The sequence below is a fragment of the Melozone crissalis genome, unplaced genomic scaffold (genome assembly GCF_028551555.1).
Source record: "Melozone crissalis strain CALT ecotype California unplaced genomic scaffold, PUWL_Pcris_2 ptg000026l_1, whole genome shotgun sequence".
In the NCBI taxonomy this organism is placed as follows: domain Eukaryota; kingdom Metazoa; phylum Chordata; class Aves; order Passeriformes; family Passerellidae; genus Melozone; species Melozone crissalis.
Window position 1 is genome coordinate 8,108,953 of NW_026535804.1, and position 22,239 is coordinate 8,131,191.

Consider the following 22,239-nt stretch of genomic DNA (forward strand, 5'->3'; position numbering starts at 1 on the left):
CTACAAGTCCCTCCTGACCAGCAGCAGCCAGGGCAGCACGGCGGCCAGCATGGCCACGGTCAGCACCAGCATCACGGCCAGGGCCATGGGGGACTGGCAGCACTGCAGCCCCAGCGCGGGGCTGGATGACAGCGACACCGACCCTGTGCTGGCCGTGTCCCCCCCGGTGCTCCCGGGCAGCCCCGATCCGCAGCGCTGGGCGGCCAGCAGCGGCATGCCGTGCTCGCTGATGACAAAGATGTGAGCCTCCCGTGCCAGCCCTGCCCCGGGGGGAACCCACCCCACGCTCTGCTCCGGCAGCACGAAGTGACTGGGGACCACCAGCGTGTTGGGGGGCTCGCTCCTGGCCAGCTGGGACAGGGACCATGGGGACAGGGACACCTCCAGGGTGTTGGTGGCCTCGCTCTTGGCCAGCTGTGCCAGGGGCACCACCAGAGTGTTGGGGGGCTCACTCTTGGCCAGCTGGGACAGGAAGGATGGGGACAGTGGCACCTCCAGCGTGTTGGGAGGCTCAGTCCTGGCCCGCTGGGACAGGGAAGATGGGGACAGGGACACCTCCAGTGTGTTGGGGGACTCGTTCTTGGACAGCTGGGACAGGGAGGATGGGGACAGGGATACCTCCAGGGTATGGCTGGGCTCACTTTTAGACAGGTGTGCCAGGGAAGAAGGGGACAGTGGCACCTCCAGTGTGTTGGGGGACTCGTTCTTGGACAGCTGGGACAGGGAGGATGGGGACAGGGATACCTCCAGGGTATGGCTGGGCTCACTTTTAGACAAGTGTGCCAGGGAAGAAGGGGACAGTGGCACCTCCAGGGTGTTGGTGGCCTCGCTCCTGGCCAGCTGGGCCAGGGGCACCTCCAGGGTGTTGGTGGCCTCGCTCCTGGCCAGCTGTGCCAGGGGCACCTGCAGCACGCGGGGGTCGGTGGCCCTGGGCAGCCACAGAACCTTCTTCCTGCTGAGGAAGGTGACAAAGCGGCACACAGGGCACACGATGCTGCTCTGGACGTGCCCGCCCAGCTTGGCCGACAGCAGGCACTTCACCAGGCAGTCGTGGCAGAAGGTGTGGCCGCAGCTGAGCCGGCGCTGCGTGGCCTCCAGGGGCTGGAACCGCTCGTAGCACACGGGGCACTCGGCCGGGGCAGCCTCCTTGCTGGGGGGAGCCTCGGACATCGCTGCTGTGCTGGCGAGGAGGGGCACAAGGGGTTAATCACGCTTGTGTGGCAGCGATCATTCTGTCCATCCCTTCAGCTCTCCAGGCACTGCCCACCCTCCCAGGGAACAATTCCCAATTCCCAATATCCCATCCAGCCCTGCCCTGGGTCAGTCTGAAGCCATTCTCCTGTCCTCACCCCTTGGCAATTCCTCAGGGGGTGGGATGGGTGCCCTCCATGGCCTGGCCACTCTCAGGGCGGGATGGGTGGGTGCCCGCCATGGCCTGGCCACTCTCAGGGTGGGATGAATGGGTGCCCACCATGGCCTGGCCACTCTAGGGTTGGATGGGTGGGTGCCCGCCATGGCCTGGCCACTCTAGGGTGGGATGGGTGGGTGCCCGCCATGGCCTGGCCACTCTAGGGTGGGATGGGTGGGTGCCCACCATGGCCTGGCCACTCTCAGCACGGTTCAGCCCCTGGGCAGGGATGGATGGAGGGTCTCAGCCCCGAAGCCCTGCAGGGCAAAACTCCCTGGCTGGCAAAGCCCAGGGCAAGGGGCTGAGCCCCTGCACAGAGCCCTGACTGCTGAATGCCTGGTAGAGAAATTCCAGGCACAGACTATGGCATTCCTGGTTCAGACTGTGCCATCCCAGACACAAACTGTGCCATCCCAGACACAAACTACACCATCCCAGGCTCACACTGTGTCACCAGTGCCTCTGTGCTCAGCTGCTGGGCATTCCCATCCCAGGCTGGAACCTGCCAGGGACAGGGGGCTGTTCCCATCCCAGAGACCTCTGAGGGGCCTGGGGGAGCCTGGAGCAGCCAGGCTGGTGGAGCAGGGAGGTGACACAGCCAGGGAGGTGACATGGCCAGGGCAGGCAGCAGACACTCACACTGGGCTCCTTCCAGGCTGCTGGGGAATGGTCCAGGCTGGTGGCCAGGCCGTGGTGGCCATGGTGGTGGCTAGGCCGTGCTGGAGACCAGGCCATGGCATCCCCAGGCCATGGTGGCCAGGCCATGACATCTCCAGGCTGTGCTGGAGGCCTGGCCATGGCATCCCCAGGCCATGGTGGTGACCAGGCCATGGTGCCCAGGCCATGGCATCCCCAGGCTGTGGGCACGCTCAGGCTGGAGCTGGGTGCAGCCAGCCCATGCCAGGGTTAGTCAGAGAGGAGGGAAGGCAGAGCCAGCCCAGCCCAGCCCAGCCCCAGAGCAGTGTGGGGCGCTCCCATGGGGCTGAAGCTCTGCCCTGCCTCTCCCCGGGCACAAAGGGAGAGGGCAGAGAGGAGAAGGGAGAGGGGACACGCTCAGCTCAGCCCTCAGACCAGCTCAGGAGCCTGACCTTCCTCAAGCTGCAGGTTTTTCCAGACCTGGCAGCATTTCCAGCCCCTGCCCAGCCTGCTCCCCTTTTCACACACCCGGCTGTGCCATGGACACCCTCCCAGCCGATCTAGGGTTCTGCCATCCTTAGATGGGCTGCCCTCTCCTGTAGGGCCATCACCCACGGCCACAGGGACACCAGGACCCCCCTCCTGGCACAGAACAGACCCAGGCTCCTGCTCCCTGGATGGCTGCTCCCCTCCCTCACCCCGTGCCCCAAAATCCCCCCTTACCTGCTGTGGGGCCCCAGGGCAGCGGCCCCTCCATGCACGGCTCTGCCCAGGCACGGGGCTGGCCCGGGACAGCTCCGGGACACCGCGGGGACACCCCTGAGACAGCGGGTGCCGGCTGCGGCTGAGGAGGGCGCGTTGCTGAAGCAAAGGCTGGAGCGGGACAGGGCAGGGACGGGCAGGGACGAGCTGGGACAGGGAGGGACGAGCTGGGACAGGGAGGGACAAGCAGGGACGGGCAGGGACTGCTCCCGCGGAGTGAATGCGGAGGAACCCGTTTGCCTTTAAAGGGCTCCGCTGGCCCGCTTGGCACGGGAGTGGGCGAGGAGCTGGCGTCAGGCGCGGGGGCAGGGACAGCGACTGGGACAGGGACGGGACAGAGACAGGAGGCACGGTCCTGCCATCCCCGTGTGATGCTGCGGGGTCAGGGACAGGGACAGGGACAGGGACAGGACAGGAGGCACGGTCCTGCCATCCCCATGTGATGCTGCGGGGTCGGTCAGCCCAAGGAATCCGGCACTGAAGGGGTGTCGGGAGCCTCTGGGGCTGCAGCGCGGGGTGAGCTGCACATCCTGCAGCGGGTCCTGCACCGGGGCTGGGCACTCACCCCTCTGCCCATCCCTCACCCTGCCCTTATCCCATCCCTCACCCTGCCCTCATCCCCCTCTGCCCATCCCTCATCCTCCTCCTCATCCTCCTTTGCCCATCCCTCACCCTGCCCTCATCCCCCACAAGCTTGTCCATCCTCCCCCACGCTTGCTTTGCTTGAATTAGAGTGGGAAAATCAGCGTTTTTTCCTTCTGGGGTGTCCATTCTGCTCCTCAGGATGGATCCCACCATGAGGAGACCTCTTCAGCCAGGGCAGCCCAAAATGCCCAAGGCCAGCTCCTCGTGGAGGTTCTCCTCGATGGTTCCCGCGGTGCCCAGGAGATGGTGCTCTCGGATGTGCTTTGGCACCAGGAGCACACGGAGGGCCGGCAGCACCGAGAGCAGGCCGGGCTGCCAGGGTGAGGGGAGACAGTCCCCACCAGCCGGGGAGCTGCCCCTTCCCCCCGGGATCAGGGATCTGCTCTGCCCCTGCCATGCCATGGGGTGGATTCTTGTCCCACATACGGAGCAGATGGATGTGACCCCAAACCTGTGACCCCAAATCTGTGACCTCAAACCCTGCGATCCCAAGCCTGTAATCCCAAACCCTGTGACCCCAAACCCTGTGACCCCAAATCTGTGACCTCAAACACTGTGACCTCAAACCCGTGACCCCAATCCCTGTGCCCCAAACCTCTGACCCCAAACCCTGTGACCCCAAACCTGGGACCCTAAATCTGTGATCCCAAACCCTGTGACCCCAATCCTGTGACCCCAAATGTGTGACCCCAGCCCTGTGACCCCAAACGCTGCTCTGGTCTCTGCTCCCCTGTCAGAGGCTGCAGAGGGACCTGGCCCTGCCTCCCTGCTGCTGCTGCTGCTGCCACCAAACCCCCTGGGAATGACCCCGAGCCTTATTCTGACACCAAATGGGGGGGGATTTGTCCCATCCTGTCCGTGCAGAGCCACCCAGCCCCTCTGCCATGCCTGGGAGGGCAGCTCCAGGGGCTCCTTCTCCAGCTACTGCCCACCAAAGTTGTTGTGTTCTCTCACTAAAGGTGTTTCCTCTCCCCAAAGGTGTTGTGTTCCCTCTCCAAAGGTGTTGTTTCCCCTCCCCAAAGGTGATGTTTTCCCCCACGGACCATGGGGAGGGTATCAGATTTAATCCCCCCCCGCCCATTCCCCACCCGTTCTGCTGCAGTCCGTGTGTCTGTCCGTCGGGGGGCAGCAGGAGCCGCGTTGTGCTGCCGCTGATGCCGAGTGACTGCTCCTGTGTGCGACCGCGTGGGAACAGCCCCGCCGCAAACACCCCCCAAACCGCGCTGAACCAGGCGGGCACCCCTGGGAAAAACAGCCCCAAAGCCCTGCCTTTGTCACCAACCCGCTGGGAAAGGTGGCTGTGGTGGCACTGCTGGCATCCCTGCCCGCTGCCGGGAGAGGAGGCACCGGGAGAACAGGGTGGCTTAAAGGAGAGAAGACAAAGAAGAGGGAGAGGGAGAGGGAGAGGGAGAGGGAGAGGAGAGGAGAGGAGAGGAGAGGAGAGGAGAGGAGAGGAGAGGAGAGGAGAGGAGAGGAGAGGAGAGGAGAGGAGAGGAGAGGAGAGGAGAGGAGGGAAGGGAAGGGAAGGGAAGGGAAGAGAAGAGAAGAGAAGAGAAGAGAAGAGAAGAGAAGAGAAGAGAAGAGAAGAGAAGAGAAGAGAAGAGAAGAGAAGAGAAGAGAAGAGAAGAGAAGAGAGAAGGGAGGGGAGGGGAGAGCTGTAATGGTAACATCAGTTTTTTGCTCTACACAGAGAACATGGAAATCCTTCTCATAGATGTGCATTATGTCATCAAAGAAGGAGAGATTTAGGCATCAGCACCTGTAACTTTAAAGGAACCTTTTAAACTTACTGTTTAGACATACTGAGGATGGCTTAGTCCAGGGGGATTTTTAACCAAAAAGAAGAGATTCAGGCAGATGTTGATCCCAGTAAACTGCCCAGCCTGGATACTCTTCCCTTCCTGCATGGGATCAGCCGCTGCTGCTTTGGCTCAGTGCAGCCCCCATACTCCCATGGACGTGTTAGCTGGCATGAGATTCAGGCCTTTAGGATGGATTTTTTGCTGTTGTTTAGAGGAAAGAATTTTGGTTTTCAGTAATGTGTTCAGCATCTTCTCATCAAAATGTGTGCTTGCTGCATTTTGGGGCAGCTTCAGCCATTTTAGTTCCTGTTACAGCATGTCTACCTTAAGCTGTCTAGGTCAGTAATAAACACAACCTGACATGCTTTTTCAGGTAAAACTTGCATGAAATCCTGGTGAAAAATCAGGCCTTTAGGAGTGTTCCAGAAATGATATTTCAGTGCTGGGCAGGAGTCAGTGTGTGAATGGAATCATTCCCATTGAACTGAATGCATTTAGCCTGAAGGAACTCACAAAGATATGTCCACTGCTCTTGCTTCTAAACACAAAAAGCAACAAATGATTGTCACCATGGGGTTATGATGGTCAGGAGGTTTTTTTCTTAAATATTAGCAGCTGTTTATTACAAATGCAGACATCTGTGGTACAATCTGCTTTACATATGTGTAAAAGCCTACAGTGGTTGGTGGTTACATGGTAAAAAAAGGTCTGTGAGGATTGTCAGACACAGACTCAGCTTATGCCAGCAAAGCAAAGCCAGTTTATTACACAGTTTACCAGTATTTATAGGTCACTATGTTTATACAAAATTTTCCACTCTGACCCCTTTGTCCCGGTCCCTTTTAGAAACACAATTTTCTGATTATTCTTCTTGCACTAGTAACGTACTTTGTTATTTCTTTTGCCAGTAAAGTCCTTGTTGCATCTTCCTTCATCAAAACAGCCTTAGAGGGTCAAAGTGACCAGACTGTCACTTCTGATGATGTGACACTGATGATGTCTTCACTTCTGTTCTTGCCCTGAGTTTATCTCTCCTTTGGCTTTCACTGCACCAGGGCCAAAAGGTCTGTGGTGCTACCCAGTTCAGCTTCTGTAGCTGTCTGATCTCAGACAGTGATCCACAATAATTACAGCTTTTTTTAACAGAGAGAGATGGGAACTGTTGAAGTCACTAGGAGGTGATAAATGTTTTTTAGAGTCGGCATTTTTTGTGGTGACTGGAAATAAAGATTAATTTTCAAGAAGCACTTCTTTTAGCGGGCTTATTCTGCAGCTGAGAAGAGGTTATTTCATAGAAATTGCTTCATGTCTGAAAAGCTCTACCCATTCCTTTGTAAATAAATGGAAGGGAAACAGGAAGATTTGATTGCATGTGAAGGCTTATCCTACAGGCCTTTAATATTGCTAAACAATTTGCATGATTAGATATCAGGATTATTAACAAATTGTGAGTGTTTTAGTGTCTTGACAAGTTTGGTTTCAATTAAATATCTAATTTGTTACTGATATATTGCTTTTATTCTTGAGGACTCTTGATTATCTTGCACTAACACCTTCTTCTATCTGAATATCCTATTGATGTGGGTTTTACAGCTCTGGTAAATTTGATATTTGGACTCTGGATACGTTTTGCAGTCATTCTTAGTCAAAAGAGGAAATATCATTTAAATTTCTGTTTATTTACTGCTCTTTTTGTAGAAGTTCACCCATAGTATTTTTCATTATAGTGACATCTATGATGGAGAGTTCTAAAGTACTAGTGCTAAGATACAATATTTATAATGCATAAATATGATTTTTCTATGTCATGGAACTGCATAGAAACTTATTTAATAAAATAATCAGTTGAGTTCTAGGTCCTGGACTGAAAAGCTGGATATTAGTTAAAAGACAATAGGCCATATAAAAATAATGCTTTGTTGGACAGGAACGACTAATTGTACTGTAAAAGAAATAAATTTCAATGCATTGTATCCAGTGGATTTATTTATACCTTAAAGGCTAAATTATCCTTCTTATAATTTGAAAATCTTTAAATTAACTGAGAGAGAGAAAATAAATGCATGAAAGGTGACTTCTTGACAGTCTTGTCAATACATGCTTGGAACTGACAACAAGAGAAATTATGGTATCAACCTAAAAAATGGAACTCCTCCTGGCCCTGAAAACATGAAGATGATAACATCAGTATGCCAGAGCTATGATATATATGAATCCCCTAACCATTATAGAACAATCAATGACTGCCACATATATGACACTTTGTATGTGTGTATAAAAACATGTAAATAAGTGTTACAATGCTCTGAGCTGCAGGGGAGGGAAGAACTGATGTATTTATTAACACTATTTCTTGGACAATGAGCACAAAGGTAGTTGTAAGAAACTCTCACAGATTTAAGAGAATTCTGTAGTCAATTTAAACTTGCATAGGTACTTTAAGTGCAAGGCCATAATATAATGAGCTTTTTACAAACTTGTTCATCGTGTACTGGAGAATAGTGGGCAGGATTTTGGAAAGGTGCTTTAGTTTGATGGAATAAAGAAACACATTTGAATACACAGGGGGAAGAATATTTGCTACTGAAGAAATGAGTAAATGTAATTCTGCTTGCAGTGCCTAGATAAACTTCAACTATGCTGGCTCAGGGGTCTTTATGTGAGGATACAACTCTTGTCTGGCTCAGTTTTTTTTTTCAACAGCAGAGTGCTGTTTGTGTTCTGTAGTATAGACATATTGTGGTGGTTGATGTGGGAATCTTCTGTTTCACCAAGTCTCTGAGTCCTCACACAGCTTCTGCAAAGTTTGCAGGTGCTTGAGTTTTTCTGTCCACTAAAGTGTCTTGAAATACGTTTTGGCTGACTTAGTAAAGGTGGAGAAATAAAAGTGTTTCTCTCTGACCTCTGTTCGTTTTTGGTTTCTGCCTTTAGGACTGAAGCTTCTGCTCATCTGCTTTGCATGACAAAGTGTCAGAAAGCTGAGAAGATTCTTCCTTGTGTCCAGACAATACAGACTGAGGATACCATGCTGATTCATCAAGATTCAGCTCCCTGCATGTAACATTGCTACTTTCTGCAGTTTTGGCATTGGGATTCATGAGGCTCTGGGGTCAAATCAGGACCCTCTTGCTGGGGAGTCCACAGTGCTCTATGAATGGTGATGATTAGGTTATCATGTCTTTGCTCTTTGATCCCTCCTAAAAGAAAGGCCTGGCCTACAGATTTCCTGTACATGAATGAGACCACAGATATCCCATGAAAATCTGAGGGGAGAAAGGGGCATCAGGTTTGAGGCATTGCCTGTAACCTGGTCACTGGGAGCACTGGCTAGTCCTGGTTTGACAGGCTTTTTATGTTTTATTCCTAAACTCAGCAAGCTCTTTCATCATCTGCCTATTTGTGATATTTTATAAATGAATACAAGTATTTTGCTGGCTTTGGCTCCAGTTTCAAGTGTTCAATGAGTGAACTTGAGTGAAGATCTTGCCTGACTTATGTGTTTCCCTTGTGTTAGTAGAGGAGTGCAGGACATCTGAGTCCTTTTCCAGGTCTATGGATGTTTGTAAGGGAAGGGATGTGGCAGTGCAATGCCCAGGGGATCATTTCCATTTTCCTTAGCAGACACCTGTCTTTTCAAACCAAGACCATTGATCTGTGCATTAATGTAGCCTCAGCACTTATTTTGTCTGCAAGTGCTTCTAAGTAGCAATTAGAAAATATATTCAAAGTGAATTTGATTTCTAGTGACTGTGCATAATAAATGTGCTAAACATAATTACATATTTAAATGCATTAAACTGCAAGAATGATTTGGAATATTTCAGCAAAGCTCAGTGAAGAAGTATGGGAACTATATGCAGTAATTGCTCTAGATTTAATTGTATCATTAAAGGCATGAGTGTTTATATTGTAACAATACAATCTGATTTAGGAAGAACTTGCAAAAACATGGCAAGTAATTGTAAGTTTTCTATAACCAGTATTATTTATGTAGCAGCACAGTGCTAGCCCTAGTATTATAGCAAGGAGAGACGTTCCAGTAAGATATCATTTAAAAATATAAATAACTTATTTTCTGGAGGCATAATATGCTTGAGATAGAATAGATTTCATTCTTAGATCTTCACATAAACAAAATATCCTTGGGGGCTTTTCTTAAAATCATGTAGAGGAAGATGATCACAGAAGAAAAACTCTGTCTAACAAGAATGTTGCCAAATAATCTCTGTGTAAAACCGGTGCTTTCAAAAGGTAAAATTTAGATGAAAAATTTTATTTTTATTTCTTCAACTACCCAGCTGAAGGGCCTAAATCATTGTCTTAGGAACACTGAGGAGCACTTGGGAACATTAAGATTTCTGAGAGGGTTTTTTTCCCCACGGATTGGGCTGGAAAGACTGATGTCCAGAGACGAGCCAATGCAGCGACACGGCAGGAGCTGCCGAGGTCACTGCCTTCCCAAGAGCGTCTCCCTCAGGGAAAGGCAGATTTCAGGACAAACACCAGACGCTCGTGCCGCCAGGTGAAAAATGCAGGCTGACGTAATGAAGAGGCAAAAGGGGTTCTTCATATGATGTTACGGTGGCAGTTTATTAACTGGCACACGGAAGGGGCTCAGGGACAGAAGAACCACGAACAAAGAAGGGTCGAGGGGTTTTATATGGAATGAGGGAGGTGGAGCATCAGGTGTGAGGGCCAATGGGTAGAGGGATTAGGGGTGGTGCAAAGGGGGGGTCAGAGGGAAACAGCCAACAGGGATACAGGGGAGGAGTTGCAAGGAATGGGAACCAGTAGGGAAAGCGGGAACAGGGAACATTCTAGAGCTGGGGAGGAGAACAGGGGTGATGTAACTGGGACCATTAACATAAATAAGCAAGGAACTGTGGGAGAGTGTCTCACTGTGTCGCCCTTTATCGAAAGTCAATGTGTGGCCCTAAATCGACATTCTCCCAAGGCATCCCAGTTTCTGCATCTGCCTCACTGACCTGGGATGTAACAACCCAAGGCAGCAGCTGCTGTGAGAGGCTGATGGTGGGTGAGATGGTGTTGTACATCTAGGCTGGGAGGTTATCACAGCAGAAAGACGGATGTCAGCTCCAGGCCATGCAGGATACAGAGAACTGCAGTGTTAGCCCTCAGAATTAGAGATACTTGAAACCCAGCCAAATGCTGCTTGCAGTATTTCAAAATGCCCTTTTCTGTGTACACAGTGCTTTCCACATGCAAACAGTCTCAGGAAGTAGATGTTGCCGCTACTTGTTTTTCTAAACTAAGCTTCTATCACTTTTTTTAGACTGGATACAAAACTGGAAAGCAGAACAGACAGAAAAACGGCATAATTCCGAATTTCAGTACTATGCCACTGAGCCATCAAATAAGCAATAGGAGCTTTTTCTTGCTGTTCTTTCTTGCTTAAAAACCTATTCAAGGTCATGGTTTGAATAGAAAAGTAATTGGATTTGAGACACCATATGTTGTGGGATGCTTATGACATCCCTAATGAATCTTGTATGGGTACTACTTCCAAAAAAGTGTTGACATTAGCATTGTAATGACTGTTGACATGAAAATGTTCATTAAAAGAAACATCTTGAAGTCAGTGTCATCTGATTTTTTTTTTCTTTCTCTCTTCCACCCATCATAATAAAATGCCCATCCCTGAGACACAAAGGGCTTTGCTTACCTTGCCAGGCTCCAGCCTGCCACAATCACTCACTAGACTTTACTGCCCTTTCACAACATCTCCTGATTCACAGTGACAAATCCTGCACTGTAAAAATAACCAGATTGCATTGCTGAGTGTCTCTTGTTAGTCATTTCACAGTATTTATGGTGTTGCTTGCACACAATGTTATTTCTGTGCTCTGTTTTGTAAATCTACTACAGGTAAATTCTGTTGAAAGAAAAAATATTTTTAAGGCAGTAAAGTTTGGAGAAGTTTCTTTTTTGTGTGTTTGTCTGAGAAGCATGAAGGTTATCTCATATTTGTTCCCTTCTTGCTCGTCAGTGTAACTTTGAAGAATCCTTTATGTAAGGAACCATAATATCATTTGTGTAGGACCTGTTCTTCTCCTAAGTGTCCCAAACAAGTAAATTTCTCATTAATTTGTGAAAATTTATCATAAACCTGCAAATAAATTTTTGTCACATTAAAGCTCCCTGGCTGTTCCCTCACACTTCTTGTAGTGCCTGTTCTTCCATTTGGTGCAAATAATTTCTTGGTGCCAGAGCATTGTTTGGCTTCATCTTGCTTTCTGTGAACTTAAATGTGGTACAATGTGAGCATTGGGGATGGGAGATCATGAGGCCTGACGCCTCTCCAGACTGAAAAAGAAATACCAACCTGAAAAATCCCTCAGTATTCAAGAAGGTCAAACATGTGCTGTGTGAACTTGTTAAACACATTTATTGAGTTCTTGACAGTAACCAAACACAGTGAATGACCATTATAAATAAGAAAAAAGGCATTTGCTTTTACTAGGCCAGCTCCTGCTTTATCTGTAAAGAAAAAATATCCCTTTCACCACAAATTTACAGGATTGAATGTTTGTCCCGATAATGGCTTCAGCAAGGAAAATGACAATTTTAAACTGAGATATGTTTCATCTGCTTTCTGCTTCTGAGCCCAGTGGAGTTTAAGTTATACCACCTTTAAGTGCATTCCCAATTGTCCTTCACTCACTTGAATGGGCCGCAAACAAAGAAACTAAGTTAAAAAAAAGAACAAAAAAAAAAGAGGAAAAAAATAAAACCACAAATAATGCATCCACAAGTAGAAGAGGCTTGTCATTTCAGAAAGGAAAAAAGAAATCAAAGCAACTTAACTAAATTAATTTGTTAAACACATTTATTGAGTTGTTAATAGTAACCAACACAACGTATGATCTGTTGTAAAGCAAGAAACAGAAAATGGATATATTCTGGTTTTGCCAAATCCTACTACAGATATGTGACAGAGGGAAATATTTAAATTTCCTTTATATTCTGCAGTGATATATTTACAATACTTATCTATCAAAGTCTGTCCCTTTTAAAATTAAATGAACAGAAAGATCATACCTAGAAATGATTTCTTTACAGGAGTCTTGTTCTGTCTTGTCAATATCCATTAATGACAGTGAAATAATGAGAGCTTTCCAAGATTACTTGGCACACAGAACACAACTCCACTTTGATGCTGTACTGATCCACCTTTTTTCTTTTTTTTTTTCTTTTTTTTTCAGTTGAGGGAGAGAGAGGGAGAAGATTAAGAATTTCATATGTACAAAGTCTGAAAAGTCTTTCTTTGTGACTCCAAATTAGTTCAGGAAAATTGTAATAGCATTTACTGTAATACTTTTGTTTTGTCTTGTTTTGTTTTGTTTTTAAATGGCCACCAATCACATGAATAAATTTTGAGGAGTTTTCCAGCATGGCAGCTCTTTTCCCACAGCACAAAGTGCATGTGAGCCAGAGAGGGAGGTTGGGTGCATTGCAGATGATGTCGATTCCCAGAAGAAGCATTCCACTGAGGATTTGGATTTTGCCTGCTCTGTCTCATTTGAGGAGCCATTCATTTACTGCAAGAGAAACAAACAAAAACAATTATGCTTCAATAAACTCCAAATATGAAACTGGTTTAACACTGCGAATCAAATTTAACTGCTTTAACACTACACTAGGCACTTAGACAAAATGTCTTAAAAAAAGCCAGGAGGTTCAGTTTCCTCCTTTTTCTAGAAAAGAATTCAGTCTGAAGAATGACTCTTCCTTCGAAGTATTGCAACACAGTCATCTGCCTTGCTGCTGAAAATGTCCTTTCTTTTCCTTTAGTGCTTCTCCTTCATAATGATGACATTGTTGCTGTGAGGGCACTTTAACACTATTATTTCAGGCAACACAGTTGCGTGCCTGGGCTCAAAGATGCACGAGACACATTAAAGCTCAGTTGTGAGCCACAGCTGTGGCAGTGTAGGACTCTGGCTGCAGGTGACTGAGCTGCTTCATTGTTTATATCTCTAGCTTTATATCTACTTAGCAATTCAGGTGTTTGTTATGGTGGTGCACCTTGAAAGTGAAATTAAGTCTTATCAATTACTAATTTTGTTTGAGATCAGTTGTCATCAAGACTAGCTCATCCCCCTTTGTGGATGAGTAAACCAGAGCAAAATGCACTTTGTAAGGGGAGAAGACTTTAAAATGAGGCTAGAAAACCAAGGGCCTGTCCTATTTACTTCCAAAAAACATATTTGATGTCCCAGGCTGGTTTTTTTTGTCATGCATTTACTCATCTATTTCAAATGTGTGGCATTTGACTGACACAGTTATTCCCCAAGATCTGAAGTTTTATGTGTTTTTATTTGTGTGCCTTGTTATGCCCTTGGATTTCTCAAAGAAAGGAGCTCAGTGAAAGCATAGAAAGGGTCATTCTGGAGGTGGAACGTACCTCTATACTGTAGTTTCTGTGCTCTATTGTTTGGACAATCTTTTCCCTGTAAACTAAAGTTGATATTGGTTCGGATACATCGATTGTTGAGAGGCTGGACTGGTCTGAAATTGTCGCTCATGCTCAGAAATATCTGTGATGGCTGATTCTGGCTTAGAAGTCGCAAAGAATGCATCTGTAAAGACAAAACAAGGGGGTTTTAGTGCTGGTCTTTGCTGCAAGTAAACAACATACAACACTATTAAATAGATTTGTTAATAACTTGAAGTAAAAGAGAATTTCAGTGGAACAGAATTTCAGTGAAACAGAATTTAAGTTAACTCTGCCAGTTTGTAGTCAGAGTTAAATTAAAAGCATTCCTTGTGTGTTCCTCTGTTTCTGAGCCCCATTTTAAATGAGAGTAACCAGTTTTGTGGGGAGTGAATGAAAACAGTATTGAGGTGTCTTTGGGTGAGCCAGAAAGTAATGGAATAAACAGTGCTGGATGGCAGCAGCTGGTACAGAGCAAATGAATTTGATGAATGACAAGAGCAAATTTCCTGAACAGTGCAGCTTTCAGTTGAGAAGCCACAGTTTTGGTTGGTGTAATTCAAGAACCAGGTAGGGGCAGGCTGGATGGGAAGGAAAACTGACAGTGATGCTGCTGAAGTCGTGAAATTAATGATGTTAAAAAGTGAGAGCCTCTTTTTGCTGACAGATCTGTCATGATTCTGTCTGTGCTGTGACTGTGAGTGCTCCTACAGCAGAAACCTCTGCTGGTTTCACAGCACAGAGGGAAATAGTGAATCATCCTGTGCACCCAGTGCTGGTTGGCAGAAATGGCTGTTATGGTGACTATGCAACTCTTGATTGATCCAAGTCAACCAAAATCAGAGAGGGAAAAAAAAGGTTTCACGTGACAAACCAGAAATCCTCAATATTTTGGTTTAAAGATATAAAACCAAATTATTTTCCACATTAGTGTACAATTTATGATGTTTGTTTATGGCATTTAATGGGGAAATCCAGTAGCTGGGGTTTATGTACTGCAAGTCTTTAACAGCTTTTAGGGAAAACTTGAGCTGGGCATTGCTTTTTCAGTATGAGTACACAACATAATTAGTAAGTACTCCACAAAATCAATTTTCAGCATTAATAATGGAGGATATAACTAAGTATTAATGGAGGATGTGATTAACCATTAAAGCATGACAAGTAGCAAGTATCATGAGGTTATAACCCATAGGTAGCAGCACAGACTAGAAATATTTGAATCCTTATTTTGCACATTAATGTTGGACCTAAAAATGTTGCTTGTAGGAAAATATTCAGGTCGTATGTTTGAAAAGTTCACAATTGTGAGCCTTTTGCCTCTGCTCAGCTGTGTCATTCTCCCAAATCACCCATTTAGAAAGGAAACAAAGTGCTTTCACTACCTCCAGACTAAACTGGACAGAAGGAATATCACAAAAATAAAACATCTCGGGCTTTTAAAAGTAATCTTATTTACAATGTTAATATGATTTTAAATCCCAAAGTGATATTTAGGGTTGTTTTCTTGTTCCTAATTCCATTTCTCAGGCCACATTTCTTCTGCTGCCTGCTTGGGCCGAGCAGATGGAGGTTCAAGTATACAAGAGAGGAGGTTTTAGTTCAGGTCACAGCTCTGTAGGCAACTCACTAATGGAAACTCTGGAGAAGAGACCAGTTGGTGTTAAATTTGCTGTTTTCTGACGCCAGGATTTGGATTGTAAGCAAGTTGTACAGAAATTTAGTTTTTGAGATTTTTCCACTGGTGCGTTTCCTCAATAGCTTCCTTTTGGATGTGAAGTTATGTGTCTTGCATAGTTTCTCTTGCTTCTCTCTAACAGGGGCTTCAATACTTCAGTCTGATTTTTCCAAAGGTATCTGTGGTGTGTATCCTGTAATTTTGTTCTATACCAGAAATCACGGGCTGATTTTATTTCCAGAAGGCTCCATATACTGCATCTCTGTCACATTATGTGCTATTGATACGTGTTTATTCAGACCTAGGAATGACCTCTGTTATCCTTAATAACCTCAGTTATGTTTGTACAACACTGATGTACTTGTTGTAGAGTCTCCAAGTACCTGTTCACAGCATCATAAAATGATGCAGTTGTGGAGAGACTGCTGAAAACCTTTTGGTTCAAACCCTCACTGAAAATAGGATCCCCCTTAAAGTTTGTGTGTGTAGATGCTGATGGAGTTCTTAACAGTTGGTATTTTTATTTTGACAAAAAACCTCTTCAATGCTTCTGCAAACTATATAAATAGCATGCAGGGATCCCTACAACACAAGAGTTGAATCTAATGTAAAGCTAAAAATATTGTGTTTAAAATATTACTTTGTACCTATCCTAGACTGAGTAATTTGTAAATTGCTTTACCTGCATCCTTGTTATGTAGACAGGTTTGTTCATTATTATCCAGCTTGCTGTTTCATAGCAGGGTGGAATTGTCATTGACCCATCATATGTAATGAAACTAGATGTCTCTGGATAAAGTTCCTCAATATTAAGCCCCTGTAGTAAGTATGCATCATCTGGAGAACAAAGGAGGAAAACAACTCAGGTAAAACAGCAGCATCACAAAACAAACAACGAAACCCCCAAACAAACAAATAAAAAAAATCACCCTTTCCATGTCTCCTAATTCCAGAACATGATGACATGATGTTCAGTTCTACCAAAGAATGAAGCTTAACAGATGCACATTTCTGGATCCTCCAGCAATTTAGACAAGAGCAAGTAACACAAGCAATATCCCCCACCCTGCTGGGTGGATCTGCACTGAGATTCCCATTCACACACACTGGGGACTGAGCACAGGCACTCACAGGGCAACTCTAAATCATATTTAGGGACTGGAGTCAAAAGCTTCTTGAAGTTGCAGTTATTGATTGAGATGCAGAAGCCTTTGAAGAATGCTGACTTTCCATCTTTTGGGGTCATTAACAATTTTTGCTCGACAAAGCCTCAGAAAGGCCAAGAGAATTAAAACTTAATTGCCCTTCTGGCATGAGAGGAAATTGCAGTTAGTGCATGATAATAAAGCTGCTCCATGAAGCCTCCCAGCCTTTCATGTGCACAGTGGTGTGGGTGCAATGCCAGCTCCCTCAGAAAGCTAAACTCCAGGTGGAAGGCTTGCTGGGAAGCAGTTCCAGGATTCCTGCCTTTATTGTAAGGCTCCCTAGGAGATAATGAAGTGTATTCCTCTGCAACAGAATTTATCCTGTGGATATGTACCTAAATATAATGAGATATATCTTTCAAAATTCATCAGAGTTCCTCGGTGTTTACTGTACTATCTGCACTATTTCTCTTGGGTAATGCTGGCCTTACAATACTTTCGGCAGTGCTGTCAAAGCTAAAACTCAGATTTGCCTGCTAAATCTTAGGCTGTAGGAGTTCATCCACTCAGGGATAAACATATTTTATTACTGATACACTGCTGCTTGTGTGTATCTCAGAGGAAGCTGGGGTGGTTATGATTTGTAACATTGTGAGTTCTCTTTGAACCCTTTCACCTGTATGTGGTGTCTCCAATTTGGTTCATTTGCAGAGGAAACGATAAAATGCAGGCAAGGAAAAGTGCACACACACTGAGGTGTGTTCCCTCTTTCAATGCTCAACATAAGCTGACCTTGATTTGTAGAGAAATCCAAATGATCAAGGAATTGTATAGGAGCTAAAAAAGAAAGGTGCAATTTAACTTGAATTTAACATATTGTAGCTGAAGGACATAACTTAGATGAGCAAAAGACTTGTCTTGTACAACCTAATGGAAAAATAAGAAGGGCTGCAGATTACTGTCTTGGGCAACAGAAAATCAAAGAACACAGGCAGAGAAAATGTGACCTTGTTTTTTTATTTAAACACAGCAGAGTCAACATGGTACAGGGTTTTGGGGCAACAATATTGGCAGCTACAGCCCAGTTAAAGTGTCAAGGTGAGAGTGTAATGTTTCTGCCTCATTGACCAGGGCCTTACTGTTATTTGATATTTTAAATATTAAATAACCGTATTTATTTTTTATATATATATATATAAATTAAATTACTATCATTATTACTATTATTATTGTTATTATTATTATTATTATTATTATTATTATTATTATTGAATATTATATTATATATTATTATTATTAATATATATTTTCTTATATTAACAGTATGTTGTTTTACAAAAAAAAAATCCTGGCAGGCCCTCTCGTGTTTGTTAGAAAAAGAGTCCTCTGCCCTGCCCTTGCAGCTTGGGCTGGGTGATTGCAGTGCTGGATGGCTGGCTGGATCCTCAAGCAGAAGGGGAAGTGCCATTACTGTCCCCTCTTTTAATATGACCAGGCTTCAGTGGCCCATGGCCAATGACAGCTCCTTTCTAAACCCAAATCTTCCAGACACAAGCATGAAATCACAGTCAAAATGCAGTTATATTTGAACAAGTAGAGATGACTGAATACATCTGGTCATTGAAAACATTATTTGCAGTGCACTGGTGATTTTGCTAGAATTGCATCGGAAGAGAACTGATGGACTTTTTTTCATGCCAATGCCTGTTTTCAATGAGTTGTCACCCACTTTTCCCTTTCCCAGATGAACATCCTGTTCATTATTTATGAGCCATGGAAAGTGGTGTGTTTTAACACCAAGTGGCACAGACTCAGGCAGAAGAGATCCCCAAAGACCAAATCTGCTTTCTCACAGCCATATCGGCTTCAGCTGGGCTAAAATTATTTCAACCAGGTAGAATTTGCCCTGAAAGGTTTACTAGGAGATGGAAAACTAACTGAAGATTAATAGAGATGAGAGATATTCCTATGAGAAACTGGAGGAAAATACCACTTTAGGAAAAGTCCGAGATAGGGGTGAATGAAATAAGGGTTTGTCCAAGAAAACACAGTACTTATTAATGCCTGTATATGAGTTATATTCCCATGGGAAGTCAGATGATTCCATGAGAGAAGATGACACAATAAGAATTTGGTTACCAGCATTTTTCCCACTAACAGGTCTGTCCTTTCCCCACATCTTGGTAAGGGTTTCTTGTTCTGGAGTTGAAGCAGACCCGGTGGGTTGGTATTAATACCAGACTGCCGCCCTCCAAATTCTTGCTTATATTTACTGAAAATACATTCAAAAATGCTCAAGATCACCCTGTTATGATCTCTTGCCAGTGACAAGTTTCCTTTCATAAATCCATCCAGCCCTTCCTGGACCCTCTGCATCATTCCTATCTGCAGTCCACAGTGTGTTACTCTTGTTCTGCTGGTGCCTTACGGTGATTTCCAAACCCAGGAAATTTTCTCTCTACAAATTAGATTTCATTAAATTTCACATTCATTTACATAAAGGCCTTGACTCTGACAATTTACCTAGGAAATAATGTAAATCCTTTTATCCTTAGGCTTGTAATAGATGTGTGGGATTGGTTTTCACAGCGAAATCTTTGTATGTTCTCTTTATAATAATGCTTTTTACAGGGAATATAGTGTTTATTGAGCGGAGGAAGGTACATTTGATTTCAAAGTTCATACCATGATAACCCAGAATAGGATCTAGGTTAGATTTACAGGGTAAGAAATTAAGAGATCCTCAGCTTCTCTGCTTACCAGACAATGAGAAGACCAAATTTTTATGTGGAATTTTGGGAATCTAAAAAGTTAATTTTTTCCCTGATGTTAAGCAAATACTGTATGAAAGCTCATGTAGCATAACTGTTTTGAAAGAAAACTAACTTGTCCCCTCAAATGGCACACTTAATGAGGAATAATAAAAAAGTTTTCTTTTGAGATACCTACACAGCTTCTGACTAAAACCTGCTTGAAAAATCCCTTGTTTCAGCTTGCTCACAGTCAATACTTTGGGCTGCGATAACAGAACCAAAGAAACATTTAAAATCTCCTTAAAAATTCCTTGGAGTCCACTTACTTCACTGTAGCCATTAATATCTGTAAATAAACATTTAATATCTAAATAAACATTTAAAATCTCCTTAAAAATTCCTTGGGGTCCACTTACTTCACTGTAGGCATAAGAGCAGAAATTTCCCTTTTAATGCTCTTGGCATGTGGAAATTTCACGCAGCAGGAGAGACAGCACTTAATTTTGTTGCTGTTCTTTAAAAAAAAAACACCAACAAAACCTTTTATTTATGTCATGAACTGTCCTGACTTTGAACCAGCATTCTTTTTATCATTCCCTCCACGTTCCTCTTGAGCACATGGGGCCTGGGCATTTTGTCAGCACTGTGCTGAGTATTGACTTGGAGAGCGGAGCCCTCAAGTAGAAGCTGCAGAACCCCAGCTACCAAAGGCACACTAGAAATCCTTGCAGTGTAAGAGGTAAAATTAGTTTTCAGCAACGGTGCTATAATCCATCATGCAAGACAGCTGCAAAATTACTTTCAATAACACTTTCATGTTCCCAATTTACACTAAAAATTCACAGTCAATACTTGTTACTACAGTAAGTAACCCAATGCCTTGTGGAATATTGTGTGCATTATGTCTACCAGTGATTTAATTTTAACGGATAAACTTAGCGAAAACCGTGGTTAAAAATTAAAGCAATTCTGTTAATCACTGATTTTCCAGCCTGTGTTTTATGTGCTCATCTTCATGAGAAATTTCATTTAGAATACCCAAATTAGGTGAGATTGGAGTCATGTTTCCCTTGTAAGGAGACAAAACAAGCAGTGGGAGGTAGTGGGATGCTGCCAGCAGGGAAGAGGAGTTTTCACTGTAAATGCAGCATACAAATGAAATATTTAGTTTTGGGAGGGTGGGCCCCATGGGAGAACATCTGGCTGGTTCCCAGAAGCTGGGAATATAGAATCTGTGGGTGAAGGAGCTGGAAAAAGCACTCTCAGCCTTAACAATAATTCCCTGTTTCCAAGATGCTGCAGCAGCACTGGTGGGCAGGAAGCTCTTGCAGAACATCCTTGCTGCATTTTTGCAAGCAATCAGGACAAGCAGTTTAAAAATGGGACTGATCTGCTTCTTCCATGCAGAGAAGATGACATTTGATACTGATAGAACAATCTGGAAAAAACATTCTGAGGAGAACCCTCTGTTGCCTTCCTTTCCATAGGTATTGTAGAGAACTGAGTTTCATTATCATAGAAGCCTCTTATTTGGACTAAAGGTGTAACAAGATTTGTTACCTCTCAGGTAAAAGCAGAGTAGCCTCAGTGGTATGGAGGTAGGAGAGAACAAGGAATTATTTGTGTTATCCCTTTGCTGTGTACTTTCTGAAAGTTAAATTCTGCTATTGTTGAACTTCCAAACTTCACAGCAGCTCAGAATATTTGACAAAGGAAACGAGGTTTTCAGGAGAAGACGTTTAATTTATGTATATGCATTTTTCATTATTTTCTCTAAAATATCTTAATTAAGCTCCGGTTTTCCACAAGGTCTATATATGAACATGGATTATTGAGGATCATCAGTTAAAGGCTTTTCAAATGTGAATATAACAAATACAAAATCTATGTTAATAACCTCTTTCTATATCTGTTAAATGCAGCAGTAGTTGAATAGGAATATTATAACTTTTCTTTCAAAAAGAAAACACTGATGAATACTAAATCCAGTGAATTGTGCAGGATCTTGACATAACCCGATCCAATATAATCCAGGCTGCTACACATGTCTCTTTTACTGCTAACAGTACAGGTTCTCCTGAGCATTCTGTGTGAATACAGTATATGTATGTGTCAAATATAATTTCATTAATTTGTTGTTGCACCTTCAGATGCAAAACAGACTTTGAAGTTCAAAATCTATTTGATAAAGTGATGACCTAATGAGCTTTTTCACATTCCTGAGTTTATCATGCAGAGTTCCTGACAATGCAAACCTGGAATTACTGCCCATAATGAGGTGCCTCTTGTTTCAGGATCACTAAATGTGTTATTTGATAGTGAAAGAACACAGCTGTTTCCAGAGGAAATGAAAAGAAACTTACTCTTATATGTTATTCTTGTTATGGTGTCTCTGTTGAGCATACGATTTAGAAATGGATTTGATGATTCAGATACCTACAGAAGAGAAAATGCACAATGTCAAAATCCTCTCACAGACATTTCCTTGCAGCTCTTCCATGTGTGCACACAGACACTCTCTCATAGTCCTCCAGTTGAATTCTCCTTTTTTTCATTGTTGTGGGAGAAGGAAATAATTACTCACTTGTTCTTCTAATGAAGCTTGATAGAAAGTTGGTAGAATAAATAAAACACAAAGAACAGGGTGAACAGAAATCAATGCCTGAATAAAAGCATGAACACAGGTTTCTTCTCTGACAGCTTTGAGGAAATTTGCAGGTGGTTGATACATTAGGCAGGATTTTCACTAGTATTCCATTATTTTATTTATTGATAAACATAATTTCCTTGCAGTAGGCTATTTTAATTGCAAATTAAAGCTCTCTTCCTCTGGTTTATGTCTGGGTAATATATGAGGTAACACCTCATGTTCAGGTGGAACTTTCCATGTGTCAGATTCTACCCCCCAGTTGCTCAGCAGCCCCGAGCAGAGTCTGGTCCATCCTCTGACACCTC

The 22,239-nt window shown here is 44.4% G+C and overlaps 2 protein-coding genes across 2 annotated transcripts in view; both read right to left on the reverse strand.

Moving 5' to 3' along the window:
- RNF222 (ring finger protein 222) lies at positions 1-1,170 on the reverse strand. Its single transcript, XM_054278993.1, has 2 exons — positions 904-1,170; positions 1-381 (listed from the first exon to the last, which is right to left on the reverse strand). The coding sequence occupies exons 1-2, from the start codon at positions 1,168-1,170 to the stop codon at positions 1-3; spliced, it is 648 nt and encodes a 215-aa protein (XP_054134968.1).
- Positions 1,171-11,640: 10,470 nt separating this feature from the next.
- CA10 (carbonic anhydrase 10) overlaps positions 11,641-22,239 on the reverse strand; it is a 153,384-nt gene continuing 142,785 nt past the window's right edge. Inside the window, exons 7-10 of the mRNA XM_054278701.1 lie at positions 21,648-21,720; positions 16,069-16,223; positions 13,679-13,853; positions 11,641-12,812 (exon numbers count right to left, since the gene is read on the reverse strand). Coding sequence (XP_054134676.1) covers positions 12,790-12,812; positions 13,679-13,853; positions 16,069-16,223; positions 21,648-21,720 — 426 coding nt within the window. The 3' untranslated portion in view covers positions 11,641-12,789. The remainder of the gene's footprint in view (positions 12,813-13,678; positions 13,854-16,068; positions 16,224-21,647; positions 21,721-22,239) is intronic.

Excerpts from the sequence above, each read along its gene's own strand:
- RNF222 (XM_054278993.1), bottom strand. The coding sequence starts at position 1,170 with ATGTCCGAGGCTCCCCCCAGCAAGGAGGCTGCCCCGGCCGAGTGCCCC. Across the intron at positions 382-903 it reads CCGACCCCCGCGTGCTGCAG|GTGTCCCTGTCCCCATGGTC; the intron begins GTGCCCCTGGCA and ends AACACCCTGGAG.